The sequence below is a fragment of the Mobula birostris genome, chromosome 9 (assembly GCF_030028105.1).
Source record: "Mobula birostris isolate sMobBir1 chromosome 9, sMobBir1.hap1, whole genome shotgun sequence".
Taxonomy (NCBI): domain Eukaryota; kingdom Metazoa; phylum Chordata; class Chondrichthyes; order Myliobatiformes; family Myliobatidae; genus Mobula; species Mobula birostris.
The window spans coordinates 142577510-142595562 of record NC_092378.1 but is presented as its reverse complement, the minus strand read 5'-3'; the positions used below and the strand labels follow the sequence as shown (position 1 = coordinate 142595562).

The window sequence follows — 18053 nt, the reverse complement described above, 5'->3', positions numbered from 1 at the left end:
GCGAGCTAATTTATCTTTGGACATATGTGCTCTATGAACAACTTTAAATTGAATTAGGGAATGTTTAGCACAGATAGAGGAAGTATTGACTAATTGTAAAATCTGCCCCCAGTCATCCACGGAAATGATAAACCCCAATTCCTGTTCCCAATCTACCCTAATCTTATCAAATGGAGCTTTCCTAAGTTTCATAATAATATTATAAATCATAGCCGATGCATCTTTCTGACATGGATTAAGGTTAATTATAGTATCTAAAATGTATGTAGGAGGAAGCATTGGAAAGGAAGAAAGTATAGTAGGAAATTCCTAACTTGTAGATATCTAAAAAAATGTATTCTTGATAAATTATATTTATTAGATAATTGTTCAAAAGACATAAGGGAACCATCTAAAAATAAATCCAAAAACCGTGAAATACCCTTAGTCTTCCAAATTTGAAAAGCACGATCCGTAAAAGAGGGAGCAAAAAATATGTTACCTAAAATAGGAATCGCTAGCCCAAATTGGTTAAGATCAAAAAATTTTCTGAATTGAAACCAAATACGTAAGGTATATTTAACTATCGGGTTAGACACCTGTTTAAGGCGTTTCAAATCAAAAGGAAGAGAGGAACCTAAAATAGAGCCAAGTGTATAACCCTGAACAGATTGTAATTCCAATGCTACCCATTTAGGAATGGATAGTATATCCTGGTCAAGTAACCAAAATTTCATATGTCAAATATTAATTGCCCAATAATAAAATCTAAAGTTAGGTAATGCTAAGCCTCCATCTTTCTTAGCTTTATGTAAATGTATTTTACCCAGTCTCGGGTTTTTATTTTGCCAAATAAATGAAGAAATTTTGGAGTCAACTTTATCAAAAAAAGATTTTGGAACAAAGATTGGTAATGCCTGAAATATATATAAAAATTTTGGCAAAAAAAACATCTTAACTGCATTAATACGACCAATCAAAGTTAAATATAAAGGAAACCATTTAGAAGAAAGTTGAATAATATGGTCAATTAATGGTAAAAAGTTAATCTTAAATAAATCTTTGTATTTACAAGTAATTTTAATCCCAAGATATGAAAAATAATTATTAATCAATTTAAATGGAAAGTTATGATATAAGGGAAGTTGTTTATTAATCGGGAAAAGTTCACTCTTACTAAGATTTAATTTATAACCTGAAAAAAGACCAAATTGTGCTAATAGCTCTAAAACAGCAGGGATGGATTTTTGGGGATTAGAAATATATAAAAGTAAGTCATCAGCATAGAGTGATATTTTATGGGACTTTAAGCCCCGAGTTATCCCAATAATATTTGGAGATTCTCGAATGGCAATTGCAAGAGGTTCTAATGCAATATCAAATAATAAAGGACTAAGAGGACAACCTTGTCGAGTACCTCGAAAAAGAGGGAAAAAAGGTGAGCTTAAAGAGTTAGTACGGACCGAGGCCACAGGAGAGTGATATAACAGTTTAATCCAGGATATAAATTTCGAGCTAAAATTAAACATTTCAAGCACCTTAAATAAATAATAAGGCCATTCTACTCTATCAAAAGCTTTCTCAGCATCTAAAGAGATAACACACTCAGGAACATTTTGTGAGGGAGTATAAACAATATTTAACAGTGTGCGAATATTATAAAAAGAGTAACGACCTTTAATAAAACCCGTTTGGTCTTCTGAAATAATAAAAGGAAGTACTTTTTCTAATCTATTTGCTAATAACTTAGAAAAAACTTTAGAATCAACATTTAATAAAGATATTGGCCTATAAGATGCACATTGAGCAGGATCTTTATCCTTCTTTAATATTAGAGAGATTGACATTCTATTGAAAGATTCAGGAAGTTTACCAAGTTTTAATGAAGCCTCAAAAACCCTACAGAACCAAGGGATTAATGAAGGTGCGAAACATTTATAAAATTCTACGGTAAACCCATCAGGGCCAGGAGCTTTCCCCAAATTCATAGAGAAAATAACATTCTTAATCTCATCCGTGGTAATGGGAGTATCTAACACAGAAGACATATCCTGTGAAATCTCAGGGAAGTCTAGATTATCTAAAAAATCATTCATATATTTAGAATCTCGAGGAGACTCTGATTGATATAAGGAAGAATAAAAATCACAGAAGGTTTGATTAATCCCCACATGATCAAGTATCAGTCGGTCATTTTGGTTATAAATCTGATTAATTTGAGAATTAGCATAATTAGACTTCAGTTGATTAGCCAACAGTTTGCCAATTTTGTCACTGTGTACATAAAATTCACTTCTTGTTTTCTTAATTGGTTTACAACCGAGGACGAAAGTAATAAACTGTGTTCCATTTGAAGTTCAGTTCTTTGTTTATATAACTCCTCAGGAGCTATAACATATTTCTTATCAATTTCCTTAATCTTGTCCACAATTACCAACTCCTCCTGCTTCAGCTTCTTCCTCAAAGCAGCAGAATACGAGATAATCTGACCACGAATATAAGCTTAAAAAGTATCCCAAAGAATGTTCACAGAAATATCCTCTGTATAGTTAATTGTAAAAAAAGATCAATCTGTTCATTCATAAAGTTAACAAAGTCCGAGTCCTGAAGCAACAGCAAATTAAAACGCCATTGTCTATTATTTTGTGTATTGGCCTGAATTTTAATAGAAAGCTTAAGTGGATCATGATCCGAAATGGTTATAGAGTCATAATCACATTTAATCACTGAAGAAATAAGACGAGAATCAATAAAGAAATAATCAATTCTTGAATAGGAATGGTGAACATGTGAAAAAAAAGAAAAATCTTTTTCCTGAGGATGCAAAAAACGCCAAATATCCGTCGACCCAGAATCAGAGAGGAATGAATTAATCAAAGTTGCAGATTTATTAGGTAAGGTCCATAGAGGAGCCGAACGGTCCAAAGCTGGAGATAAACAGGTATTAAGATCTCCGCCCCAGATCAATGAAAACTCATTCAAATTCGGGAACTGATTGAATAATGATTTATAAAATTCCAGACAGTCCATATTAGGAGCATAAACATTAACCAAAACTACCTTTTTATTAAATAGTAGACCACTAACCAATAGAAATCTACCATTCGGATCAGAAATAATATCATGTTGTATAAAAGTAACTGAGGAGTCTATAAAAATAGAGACGCCTCGAATCTTAGCATTGGAGTTCGAATGAAACTGTTGTTCCTTCCAGAATTTAAAAAAATGTAGTCTGTCCCCCCTCCGCACATGGGTCTCTTGTAAAAATAAAATTTGTGCTTTAAGTCTCCGGAACACTTTAAAAACTTTTTTCCTTTTAATAGGATGATTAAGACCATTAGTATTCCAGGAGACAAAATTAATAATAGACTCCATAAACCCTAAAGTCAACTCGCAACAAGGAGGATTGACGATAGGCTCGACCCACGAACCCGGAAAGGGAACAGAACAGGTAAGAGATACCGGGAAGAAGAATGCAACCAATACTTCAATAATGTACATAGCCCAAGAAGAAAGAAACTAAAACGTGAAGCCCCTCCCACCACCCCCCATCCCATGACCCCAAGGCTAAATCTAACACAGACCAGCCCGAAAGAAGCAAGCACTAAAACTACCCCCATGACTTCCGGTATACGCTCCCTAAAAAAGGTGTAAATATAAAAAAGATCAGCTAATTATAAAACAGTAAAAGAATAAAAAAAAGTAACTCAATTAAAACAAACACATAATATAACAGAGTAAAAGCCAGAAAATATAAAAAAAACCGCAACAAACCTCAGACCCATGAGTAAACAAAACAAAAAAAATGAGATTATTAACATAAACTAATTATGAAAACCTACAAATCAAAGTAGATTTAAAAACTACAAAATTTAAGGCCACAAAGGAAATACGTAAAATGACGGTGAGGAAATAACCACCCAGAATCCCCTGGGAAAAAGAAAGGAATGATGCAGTTAAAAAGAAAGTTTAGCAACCATATTAAATAATCAAAAATAAACTTTTCTGCCCATATAGGGCAAAAAAAAAATTAAAACTGACAAATTCACAACCTCCGATCAACGGAGATAGTTAAAAATTACGATTAGGATGTCGAAGGTGAAAATTGATCCAGATAACTCTGGGCATCCGATGGAGATTCAATAAAACGGAGGGCTCCATCCAACGTACGACGTGCTGGGTAAAGCAGCGCTGGTTTTAAATCCATCTTGTAGAGTTCCGACATCACAGACCTGTAACGAACCCGTCGATCCCGGATTGGTTTACTGAAATCCTCCACGAATCGGAACTTAAGATCCAGAAAATCAATGTAACCTTTAGATCGAACGAAACAAAACAGTTTCTCCTTGTCTTGAAAGTAATGAAAACGTAAAATGACATGTCGAGGTTTATCTGACCTAAGTGAGTATGATGGAACTCTGTGAACACGATCCAATAACGGTGGTTGGTCAGGAAATACAGTAGGAAATGCATCTTTTAAAAGTTGAGAAAAATACTTCATAGGGTTATCAGATTCAACAGCTTCACGCACCCCAATCATTCGAAGATTCTGCCATCGCATTCTGGATTCTAAGTCAGAGTTTTTAAAGGTCAGAAAGTCGAGTTTCTTCTTCATTACATTAATTGTTTCTTCAATTTTCTCCATCTTGAGCTCACTTTGTTGCGTGGATTTTTGAAGATCAGATATAGCCGACTGATGTTCCGTAATAGATATTTGTATCTTCTCGATTGAATCGGCAATTTTCTGGAAACTAATTGAAATTTCCTCACGAATCAGCTCCGTAATAGAGGTTGAAATTTCCCTTTGAATTAGCTCCAATATAGCTTTCAAAGTCACCGGTGGTTCAGTCGGAGGGAAATCGGTACCTTTCGGTCTAACCGGAGGTTTGCCGTCCTTCCCGTTTTTTCCATTCTTAGACATAGCAGACCTTAAAAACATCCGATTATCGAAGAGCCCAATTTGTTTCAAAGTATTGTAAAAGTTGATGCCTTAATGGTTAATTAAAATATAGCTGATCATAAGAAGAAAAACTCAGAGGTAATGGAGTGAGTCAAGAACGCGACTTCACTCCATGAGCGCTACCGGAAGTCCCCCAGACTCACTATTAAATCTAAAGTAACTTTTTTCCCCCGATTGGCTTTATTTGAATGAAAATAGGATCAATTGGGAAAATGTTTAGTTTAGATCTTACACAATGAAATAGAAAAGGGTTGCTTATTGTGTTGTAAAGGGGACCCCAGGGAAACGGTGACTATTATTTATGGCTGAATTTTAAATTACTTTCAAAAATGACACAAATCAATCTAAAACCAAGGTCTTCAGTCTAAATAAATAAAATGATTAAGGTATGAAAGGCACCTCAGCTACATCAGACCAGCAAACTACATTAAAAAAAATGTCAGCAGACAGGAAAAAATTAACACAAATAAATACAGGAATAATATCAGCAACAATACGTAATATTTAAGGGACAAAAATACGGCAAGAATAATGGTTCAGCTATGGAGAAATTAATAATATATTTAAGGAAAATGCTTATAAACTTGCTAGAAAGACAAGAACATTAAAATGAGAAGACTACAATATAAAAGCAGATTAAAGTGCTGTGATTTCAAAAGGCATTGTTCAGACCATATTTGGAGCATGGAGACCAGCTTTGGGCCCCCTATTAGACCATAAGACCTTAAGATATAGGAGCAAACAAGAATCAATCTTGACCAATCAAGAATCTATCAACTTCTGCCTTAAAGACTCCACAGCTGCAAAAGGCAAAGAATTCCACAGATTCACCATCTCAGAAAGGACATGCTGACATTCGAGAGGGTCCTGTGGAGGTGTATGAGAATGATCCCAGGAATGAAAGGGTTAAAGCATAGGCGCATTTGATGGCTCTGTGCCTGAACTCGCTGGAGTTTAGAAGAATGAGGGGGTATCTCATACCTTCTGTATTTTGAAATGTCTAGATAGAGGGGACTTGGAGAAGATGTTTCCAATAGTGGGAGTGCCTAGGGCCAGATGGCACAGCCCCAGAATAGAAGGGGGAATCCCTTTAGAACAGAGGTGAGGCAGAAGTTCCTTAGGCCAGAGGATGATGAATCTGTAGAATTCATTGTTACAGATTTTTTAAGTGGAGGGCATCAAAGATCACAGAGAAGGCATTAGAATGGAGTTGGGAGGGGATACTAAATCAGTCATGATTGAGTGGCGTAGCGAACTTGATGCACCCAACGGCATAATTCTGCTCCAATGACTTATGGTATAAAAAACAATAAATTAAAGAACTTTCCAGAATTCAGCAAATGATAAACAAGGGCAAAATAGAACACAAGGGAAATCTAACAGGAAACAAAATCAGAAGGAACAGACAAAGGAAAAGACTAAAAAGACAGGAGAATTTATGGTAGGCTATAGAGCAGCAACAATAAATCCTTTATTCTCTTGTCAACAAAGAAGAGGGAAATAACCTGCTGGAACTAGTGATGCAAGAATAAACCAGGTCCTTCTCAGACTGGGTTCCACTGGAATCAGTGCTTAGACTTCAACTATTTACAAACGTATAATCTGTATTAATGATTTGGCTAAGGGGAACAAATGTAACGTTGCCAAGTTTGACGATGGTATGGCACAAATTCTAAGCTGCAAGAAGAAAGCAAACAGGTTGCAAGGGAGGTTGACAAACCAAGTGAGTGGGTTACAACAGAGCAGAAAACTTACTAAAAAAAAAGGCCCGGAAATACTGAGCTTTTTGTAAATGGAGAGAGATGAGCAATGTTGTTACATAAAGGGAATGTGGTGTCCTTGTACACTTCGTTAAAAGCTAACATGCAGGAACAGCAGGCTATTAAGAAGGTGACTGTTATGTTAGTCTTTACAGCAAGAGAATTTGAGAACATGTAAAGATTCTTATCACAATTATATAGGGCATATGTAAGACCACACCTGGAGTATTCTATACAGTTTTGGTCTACTCATGTAAAGCAGATTTTACTTTCTATGGATGAAATGCAGTGAAGATTTACCATGCTTGTTCACAAGGTGGCAGGTATGCCATTGAAAGATACAAAATTTTTTGAAAGTTTGACAGGGTAGGTAATTGCTAACCTCGAACTATAGAGTTATCACGGTCTCAAGGTAAGGAGGAGAGATTTTTTTATATTAAAAGGGCGATGAATCTCTGGAACTTGTTCCTTTCAGGACTGTGGAGACTCAGTCACTGAATACATTCTAAATAGTGGACTGCAGCAACAAAAGCCGATCAATGCAATGTATTGTCAAAGACTGCCGACTCTGATCTTTCCAAGCCAGGTGGCCACCTGTCATTGCAACCAATTGCATTTACACACAAGCACCTATCATAAACTGTATTTCCTGCGAGATTAATGTTTAAGTAACATACACCCAGTGGCACTTTATTAGGTACACTTGTACACCTGCTCATTAATGCAAATATCTAATCAGCCAATTATGTGCCAGCAACTCAATTCATAAAAGCATGCAGACATGGCCAGGAGGTTCAGCTGCTGTGCAGATAAAACATCAGAAATGGGGACGGAATGTGATCTTACAGACTTTGAGCATGAAAAGATTGCTGGTGCCAGATGAGGTGGTTTGAGTATTGCAGAAGCTGCCGATTTCCTGAGATTTTCATGCATAACAGTGTCTAGAGTTTACAGAGAATGGTGCGAGAAACAAAAAATATTCAACCAGTGGCAGAGCTGTGGGCGAAAATGTTTTGTTAATGAGAGAGGTCAGAGGGCAATGGCCAAGTTGGATCAAGATAACAGGAAGGCGATATGTAACTCATATAATAACCACACATTATAAAAGTGGTGTGCAGAAGAACATCTCTAGATGCACAACATATCAAACCTTGAGGTGGATGGGCTACAGCAGCAGAGATCCATATTCATACACTCAGGGGTTACTCTTTTAGTTTTAGGAGATTCCTAATAAAATACACACTAAGCATGTATGTCCATTCTGCATTATTCTGAGCAACTATGTTATTCTCTAGTTTAATATATAGGCTAAAGTTATTACAAAAATTACTAAAGCATAAGACACTACCCTTTCTGTAATTACTGCACATACCTCGTACGTTTCTGTAGTAACAGTGACAGAACTGATGGAACCACAATTTCTGAATGTTCTTTTAACAGATTTTAAACAGAAATCCTTACAGAATGGTCCAACATACACAGTACACATCTCTGACAACATCTGTTGCATCTGTAGAGAAATTTGAAAAGAAAAATTAATTAAGATCTGTCAATGATGTAGGGCAGTGATCCCTTAACAAATGCCTACAGACACATTAGCCAAAGGATTTGGGATTTGATGGTGAAATTAGAATTTATTGGCTATTCCTTAAAATCAATGATAAGGTGGCCATGGTGAATAAAAGATGACAGGGTAGATGCAGAGCTCATGTATTGCCTGACCCGAGTGCCTAGAACTAGGGTGGTCACAGTCTCCAGATAAATGGGTTGGCCATTCAGAACAGAAATGAGGAGAAATGCTCTTATCCAGAGAGTGGAACTCATTGAAATTCCTAACCTTGAAACACATTGCTGATCTTTCTATGTCGCTGGGTCTATATTCTTTAAATCCCTCTCAGATAATGCTTTGGGAGTGCCTTCAGCATAAGGAATGGCAGCTCACCATCGCCTTCTTGTGAGCAATTTGGGATGGACAAAAACATAGAATAGTATAGCACAGTACAGACTCTTCAGCCCATGATGTTGTTTTGACCTTTCAGCTCCTCCAAGATCAATCTAACCCTTCCCTCCTATATAGCCCTCCATTGCCCCCCCCCCCATCACCCAGGACATGACCTCTTCTCATTGTTCCCACCAGGAAGGATGTAGCTGAAGGTACACACTCAGCGATTCAGCTTCTTTCCCTCTGCCATCCCCTTCCTAAATGGCCATTGAATCCATGAACACTACCTCACTTTCTTTTTATTATTTCTGTTTTTTTCACTACTTTCAATTTAATTATTTAAGATATATATATTTTTCCTGCAATTGATTTACTTATTTTTTTCTATATTACCATGTATTGTATTATACTGCGGCTAAGTTAACAAATTTCATGACAAATGCCGGCGATAATAAACCTGATTCTGATTTTTCTTTCATCCATGTGCCCATCTAAGAGTATCTTAAATGTCCCTAATGTACCTGCCCTTACCACCACCCGAAAAGTATGATCCATGCACCCACCACTCTCTGAATGAAAAACCCACCTCTGACATTCCCCCCATAACTTCCACCAATCAATTTAAAAGTATGTCCTCTCATATTAGCCATTGCCACCTTGGAAAAAAGACTATCTATGCCTTTTATCATCTTGTACACTTCTATCAAGTCTCCTTTCATTTTCCTTCGTTCCAAATAGGAAAGCTCCAAATATCTGCTGGCTTTGCTTGCAATGTTCAGATCCCAAAACGAAAAAAGCAAAACATGGATCAAGAGAAGCTGGGATTGAATAAGAGAGTGGAGACAAGGCCAAACAAATGTTTACTAATTTAATGAATGGTAGAGTAGGCTTGAGAGTCTATTTGCCTAAGTCAGTGGGTCCAGAGGAGGTTCACGAGAATGATCCCAGGAATGAAAGATTTAATATATGAGAAGCATTTGTTGGCTATGGGCCTGTACACACTGCGTTTAGAAAAGTGAGGCTGGGGGGGGGAATTTCAATGAAACCCATCAGATGTTGAAAGGCCTAGACAGAATGGACGTGGAGAGGATGTTTCTAATAGCAGGCGGGATGGAGGGGGGGGTGGGTGGGGGTGCAGTCTAGGACCAGAGGCACAGCTCAGAATACGAGGATGTCCCTTTAGAATAGAAATGCAGAGAAACTTCTTTAGCTGGGGGTATGAATATGTGGAATTCATGGCCACAAAAGGCTGTGGAGGCCATATCATTGGGTATATTTAAAGCAGAAGTTGATAGATTCTTGATAGGTAAGGACTTCAACGGTTATGAGGAGAAGGCAGGAGAATGGGGTTGAGAGAGAAAATAAATCAGCAATGACGGAATAATGGAGTAGACTTGAATGGGTCGAGTGGCCAGGTTCTGCTCCTATGTCTTGTGGTCTAACTACCCCTCCGATATCTTATATATGTCCTCTTACAGATTTACTCTCACAGTTTTGGCATGGTAAGTATTTCAATATGAAGATATGATGGATGTACTTCAAGTCAGGATGGGGTATGACTTGCAATGGAACTTGCATTGCTACCACTCTGTGTGCCTGTTACTTGTTCTTCTATTTAATGGAAGCCTTAGGTTTGAGAGGTGTTGGCTTAGCAAATTGTAGCTGATATACATGTTGTAGCCACAGTGTGCTGGCAACTGAGAGGAAGACTTTTTATACATTTTATTGTGGGTGCAGAAGGTACAATCTATAACATTACATGGAAGTCATTTGACATTCTCCCCATTCCTCGAAACATCTAACACTGAACAGACAGGAGAATCTGTGGGGTAGCAGCATTATCACTGCTAATTAACACCAAATTCTGGCATTCTATTGTCTCCATCACATTAGTACTCCGAAATTCTCTTCCCAACAATGTAGTGGGAGAAATATCATCACAATTGCTGGAACAGTTGAAAAGAGCTTCGTACTGCCAATTTGGAGCAGATAAACCCCAAGCATAATTTTTACTAAAACGTTATTAAATTATGCAAGTGGCTAATCAACATTTTCCGCTTGTGGATAATGAGGATGACTTTAATATCTCCTTCCCTGTTAATAACATAACTGAGAGCAGGAGTGGCCTCTTGAGGTTCAATTGTGAAAGCATATTTGCTGGCCATAGCTAGGCAAGACCATCTGGTTGTTTGTAATTGATGACTTATGAATGAAAAAATGTGGAATATAGGAAGTCACACCTTTTAATTATTTAGAAGACTAATTATTTCTCAGCAACAATTTCACACTGCTAAAAAACATAGAACAGTACAGCACAAGTATGAGTGCTTTGGTTCTCAATATTGTTGGTCCTCACTACACCTTGTGGCGCATTGAGCCGTTTCTTTAGCACTTGTCTCTGTTTATTATGAGGCCGGGTTGCTAGCTTGACGCTTGACCCAGCATGGATGGAAAGTGTGCAAGGAGCCGGCCGGATTCGAACCCAGGACCATTCACCTTGAAGTCCAGGGTGGATACCACTACACCACTGGCCAACATCACAGTGTTGTGCTGATCTTTTAACCCACTCCATGATCAATCTGTTTATTCAAATAAAGAAATTTCACAGGAATTCCACTAATACAGTGATGCTAATTAATGTATGTGTGGCACGTGGCCATGTGGTTAGGGCACTGGGCTCACAATCTGAAGGTCGTGGGTTCGAGTCTCGGCCAAGGCAGCGTGTTGTGTCTTTGAGCAAGGCACTTTACCACACACTGCTCCAGTCCACCCAGCTGAAAATGGGTACCAGCAAATGCTGGGGGTTAACCTCACGATAGACTAGCGTCCTATCCAGGGGGGGTTTCATACTCTCAGTCGCTTCACGCCACAGAAACCGGCATACAAGGTGGGCCACAAGGCTCAGGACAGACTTTGACTTTGAATTAATGTATAGCAATCCATGTCAGTTTTGTCATACCTTATCATGTAGTCGTCCTACATTGACTTTCCTATGCAGATCACAGTCAGCATAAGATGTAAAATGAATTAAACTTAAGGCAGCAGCTGGGACATTGGTCTCACCATGATGAATAACCTGCAGAAAACATAGATCAGGTACAGTCAGAAGCAAAGTATTATAGCTTTTATGTGTTTATTTGGCAAGAACTTTTAAAAATCTACCTCAATGTTTAATATGGATGCCTATCAATATTAATGAATGGAGGCTTGCTGTGTTGGCATCTGAAGCATGGTGACACTTGTGGCCTGCCCCCAGCACATCCCCAAACTGTGTTGGTTGTTGACACAAACAATGCATTTCACTGAATGTTTCCATGTATGTGTGATCAATAAAGCTCATCTTCTAATATTAAAATCTCTGGGCCCAGCATGTAACTGCAATTACGAAGAAAGCACGACAGCACCTCTACTTCCTTACGAGTTGGTGAAGATTTGGCATTGCATCTAAAACTTTGACAAACTTCTATAGCTATCTGGAGAGTATACTGACTCACTGCATCACAATCTGGCATGGAAACACCAATGCTCTTGAATGGAAAATCCTACAAAAAATAGAGGATGCGGCCCAGTTCATCACAGGTGCAGCCCTCCCCACCATTGAGCATATCTACATGAACCAGTGTCGTCGGGAAACAGCATACATCATCAGGGGCCACCTCCCCCCCCCCACCCACAACTCAGGACATGTTCTCTTCTCGCTGCTACCATCAGGAAGGTGGTACAGGAGCCTCAGGACTCACACCACCAGGTTCAGCAGCAGTTACTACCCCTCAACCAACAGGCTTTTGGACCAGAGAGGAAAACTTCAATCAATTTCACTTGCCCTATCATTGAAATGTTCTCACAATTAATGGATCCATTTTCAAGGACTCTTCATTTCATGTTCTTGATACTTACTGCATATTAATTAATTAATTCTTCCTTTTTGTATTTGCACCAATAGTTGTCTCTGCACTCTGGTTGAATGCCCAAGTTGAATGGTCTTTCTATTGTCTAGAGTATGATCATTACTCTATTCAGTATGCCCACAAGAAAATGAATTGCAGGGTTGTATATGGTGATGGTGACATATATACTTTGATAATAAATTTTACTTTGAACTTTATATAACACGCAATCCTTCACTAACAATTTCAGTTAGCAAAATTTCTGAGGCATGTTTACTTGCAATAACAGTTCCATTTGTAGGTGTGCTGTGCAGGGCCTTGCAAGATTAGGTAATGGCAAACAAGGTACAAGGTTCAATTCAATGAATGGTATTTGTCAAAAGTGCTGAAATGGTAAATAGACATACATCCACTCAAAGAAATGCTCACTTGAGAAGACTCGTCAGATACATTTTGCCTCAAGTGTTAGATCAGGATGGTTGCCTGGAACCCTTTTAATTACTTACTTGTAGAACAGTATAGATTTCCTCAATCAAGCCTTTCCCATCCCATAACTTATCGGTTGCTATTTTGCCCTCCTAACGTTGAGTTTTCCAGCTTTCACGGTGGGATGTCTCAGTGCTAATTAATTGGGATATGTGCGCTGGAGTTGAGAAGAATGCTCCAATTAATTAACTTCTCGGTTTTCAGGTCATCTAATTCTCATCCTCTCTTATTTCCACCTTCTGATCTATACCATGGCAGTTTCCTCTCTACTCTTATCCATTTCCAATTCCTGCCTTAGTCCATTAATCCCACCTTCCTTTTCACCATATTTGGCTTCAGTACAGTACTTGGGCAAGACTGTTGTGCGATGTGCTGGAAAGTTGATTATAAAAAATCATGCAAAACTTATTTTTGTAAATGCTTTCTTTTTGAGGAGAAATACAACTAAAAAGAATGAAACATTTTAAACTGAACTTGCCATTCTAGCTCAGTGTTAATGCAGCCAGTGCTATGAATGAATGCAGTAAACACATGAATGAAGAGTTTAAAATAATTCTTGTTGGTTTTATCCGTTGCTTGGTTCAGAAGAGAGGGCCAACATACAGTTACAAGAAAAAGTTTGTGAACACTTTGCAGTTACTAGGTTTTCTGCATTTATTACTCACAAAATGTAGTTGATCTTCATCTAAGTCACAATAATAGACAAACACAATCTGCCTAAACTAGTAACACACAAACAATTGTAATTTTCATGGCTTTATTGAGCACATTGTTTGAGCATTCACAATCCAGGCTGGAAAAAGTATGTGAATCCTTGTGTTTAATGACTGGTAGAACCTCCTTTAGCAGCAATAACCTCCACCAAATGTTTCCAGTAGCTGCTGATCAGACTTGCACAATGGTGTGGAGGAATTTTAGACCACTCCATCAATATTTCTGGGACACCTTGCATAAACAACCCTCTTCAGGCCATGTCACAGCATCCCAATGTCTGGACTCGGACTTGCCCTTGCCCATTCCAAAACACAAATTTTCTTCTTTTTAAACCATTCTGTTGTTGGTTTACTCGTGTTTCAGATCACTGTTTTGTTGCATCATCCAACTTCGATTAAGCTTCAGGTGACGGACTGCTACCCTGACAATTTTCTGTCAAATGTCTTGATATGGTTTTGAATTCAATGTTTCCTCAACGATTGCAAACTATCCAGGCTCTGAAGCAGAAAAGCAGCCCCAAACCATGATGCTTCTTCCACCATACTTCACAGTTGGGATGAGGTGTTGGCGTGCAGTGCCTTTTGCCATCAAACGTAGCAATGTGCATTTCTGTGAAAAAGTTTAACTTTTGTCTCATCTGTCCAGAGAACATTGTCCCAGAGGCATTCTGGAACATCCAGATGGTCTTTTGCAAACTTGAGATGTGTAGCAATTCTTTTTTTTGGAAAGCAGTGGTTTCCTATGTGGTGTCCTTCCATGAACACCATTCTTGTTCAGTGTTTTTCTTATAGTGGGCACATGAACAGAGACTTTAACAAATTCTAGAGATTTCTGCAGGTCTTTTGCTGTTACCTTTGAGTTCTTTTTCATCTCCTTCAGCATTGTACTTGTGCTCTTGGTGTGAGTTTTGCAGGTTACCCACTCCTAGAGAGTGTAGCAACAGTACTGATTTTGCTCCATTTGGAGACAATTTCTCTTACTGTGCACTGATGAACATTCAGGTCTTTAGAAATGCTTTTGTTGCCTTTTCCAGCTTCATGCATCACTACAATTCTACTAAGGTCCTCTGAAAAGTTGTTTTGATCGAGGCATGATGCACATAAACAAATCGTTCTTGAGGAGAGCAGGTTCTGTCAGTAACTGACTTTGTGTGTCTGTTTTCTAGGGCAGGGCACCTCTGCAACCCACATCTCCAATCTCATCTCATTGATTGTAACACCTGACTCCAAATAGCTTTTGTACAAGACATTGCCCGAGATGTTCACATACCTTTTTGGACCTAGACGGTGATTGTTTAAATGGTGCCCTCAGTATTGACGAAAAGAAGTACAATTGTTTGTGTGTTATTTGTTTAGGCAGATTGTCTATTATTGTGACTTAGATGAAGATCAGATCACATTTTATAAGTAATTAATGCAGAAAACCAGGCAAATGCAAAGGGCTCACAAACTTCTTGTAACTGTATCTCAGCCATTCATAGAGTTTTCTTCATATGCAGAAATTGCAACAAATAATTGGTTCAAATCTCTTACCTCCTTGTCTGTTTCACATTCAATTTGATGCCACACTTCCTGGTATGTCATAGACCTCATAGCATTCTTTGTACCTAATACCACTACCTTACGATCAGCTATACACAATTGTTTTGGTAAACTAGAGGACAAAAACAAAAACATACACTCATTTCACATAAATGCTCCATTTCTTAAAAAATTACATGAAGAAGTTATATGTTTTGCCTTGAGAATCTAGGCTTTGTCTCAACAAAACTATCCATTCTGAATACTGTGACCATATATCAATCTTCTCAAATTTAATTGCTCTAATTTTATTTTAATGTTGTCAATTAACAAACCAGAGACATCACAAGCATCAACCGAATAGAATGAATAGACAGTTAATAAAGTGATTTGGATCTTTTTCATGATAATATAAATAACATTTTGTACGCTGTACTTCTAACTACACCTTCTTACTGAAACATTGTTTTGTGATATAAATTAGACTAAAATCAGAATAATAGATTAATTAATATATTCTCAGCAGATATGTTATTGAACTAGAAAATCATAATTATATTAATGGAACATAAAATGTTCCCATCAGATTTTAAATGATTTAACACTGATTTATACCAACACCTATAATTACTAAGTACCATTGAACAAAACAAATTGCAGATTGCCTGAATTTCCTACATATTTAGCGCACATTATTTATTATAAGAAAATACAGCAAATTAATTATTGTAGGAGAAGCTTGGGGTGGGGGGGCTACAGTACACAGAGTCACTTGGGAGTTATGAATTCTGCTATATGAGATGCCTGATAATAAATGATTAAAATTCTGCTTGGTATTTTAGACACACAATTAAGCAAATTTACAGTTATTTGGTTACGGTACCAAAAAAATCATAAGACACAGGAGCAGAATTAGGCCATTCTGCCCATCAAATCTGCTCCACCATTCAGGCACGGTTGATTTATTTTCCCTCTCAATACCATTCTCCTGTCTTCACCCTGTAACCTTTGACACAATTACTAATCTATATAAATAAATTAAGTTGAACCTATCAGCCTCTGCGTTAAATATACCCAATGACTTTACCTCCATAGAAGTCTTCTGGCAATGAATTCCACAGATTCACCACCATCTGGCTAAAGAAATTCCTCCTCATCTCTTTTCTAAAGTAACTCGTATTCTCATATTCTGAAGCTGTGCTCTTTGGTCCTAGGCTCCATCATTATTGGAAACATCTTCTCCAAGTCCACTCTATCGATGGCTTTCAATTTTTGATAGGTTTCAATGAGATTTTCCCCTCATTCTTCTAAACTCCAGCAAGTACAGGCCTAGAGCCAGTGAACACTCATCAAAAGTATGTGACTAGGCAGCTTTATTCACTAATCAACTTCTCAGTATGGACCAGAGTCAATGGTCGGGAATCTCTGCATTATGCCCAGAAACTGAAGCATCAATATCTTAGAATGTAGACTGATAGTAGCTAGACAACGAGCAGACATCTCATTGGTGCTCATGTTCTTATTAATTTCAAAGTTCTCCTGTGCAGTTTTAGATGGTTTAATTCCCAATAGTAACTCTGTGATTTTGAGGTACATATTGGCAATTTGCATCTAAGATCTTGGAACTTAGAAAGATGGAACATGTGCAGTTTCTCTGTGGGTTGAGCATGCACTAGCCAAGCAAAAAATCTACAGATGTATTTTTCTTGGTATTGTTACTTGGGCAATTCTAAAGATGAGTCAGTTTCCGTTGTGCATATCACTGCAGCTAACTATCCAAAATAAACCAAGTGTCCATTTCTGAGAGGCAACCAGTGAGTTGCCAACACTGAAGAATTTGCACTTCTTATCACTCTGTGGAAAAATGATCACAGCATTTATTTACAAGCATCAGAAGATACTTGTGTATGCCATCAGAGAATGGTTTTAGCAGAAACATGTTATCCAAAATCCTTCTCTATAAGCTGAATTGATACCCTTCCTTGCACCTTGCCACAGTGATAACATATAATGGCACACAAATAGACACAAAAATGGGAAAGCAATTTGATATTGTACTAGGTTTTGTCTATAATGTGACCAAAACAGTCCACATGGTGCTCAGTGAAAAGCAAAAACAGAGTGACTTTTTAAAAAGAATTGATAAATGTAATGAACTAACTTGCCAGCATATAAGCATGCCCTGCCTTGAGATTCATCTATCCTTCTGCAGCTTGTGCTCAGTTTGTTTGATGACCTTTTCCACTGTCTTCGGGCTTCAGGCTGTGGCATGATATCATCTCCCATTGGCTGCTTAGCTTGGAAATTCTCCAGGCTCAGCTCTGCTATCTGCAACCAAAGCATTTGTTGAACAGTAATATCCCTTATGCACAGACAGGCAACAAACACTCTGGGCTCTGAAAATAAACACATACAAAGAAAAAAAAAACTCATCTGTTTATCCAGCAGAGTTGTTTTATGCAACCTGACCTTATTAAATCCACTACATTTACTTAACGATGCTACCAGACTTACAGCATCTGTTGCCAAATGCAGCGACAGAGAGGTCATCAAAACTGTGACATTTTAGGCAGATACACTGGGAGGCCAGTATCACCATTAGGTATAAAATTTTTATGGTACAGACCACATATCTGAGACCACAATGTTAGCAGCAAATATTTCTCTGAAACACATTGACAAAGATTATAATAAACCTGAGAACTGCTTGGGTCACCCACGTTGTTGTAAACTGCAAATCACAGTTTGTTTAAAAATAAAATTAAAATGGAGAAAGTTTTCCAGTCAGCCAATGAAAAGGAGAGC

The 18053-nt window shown here is 37.8% G+C and overlaps 1 protein-coding gene across 6 annotated transcripts in view; it reads right to left on the bottom strand.

Moving 5' to 3' along the window:
• LOC140203145 (RNA exonuclease 5-like) overlaps positions 1-18053 on the bottom strand; it is a 75306-nt gene that overhangs the window by 22207 nt on the left and 35046 nt on the right. For all 6 annotated transcript variants that reach the window (XM_072269021.1, XM_072269015.1, XM_072269019.1 and 3 more), the window contains 4 exons: positions 17410-17576; positions 15261-15381; positions 11601-11717; positions 8072-8209 (listed from right to left, as the gene is read on the bottom strand). In XM_072269021.1, the coding sequence (XP_072125122.1) occupies positions 8072-8209; positions 11601-11717; positions 15261-15381; positions 17410-17576 (543 nt within the window). The remainder of the gene's footprint in view (positions 1-8071; positions 8210-11600; positions 11718-15260; positions 15382-17409; positions 17577-18053) is intronic.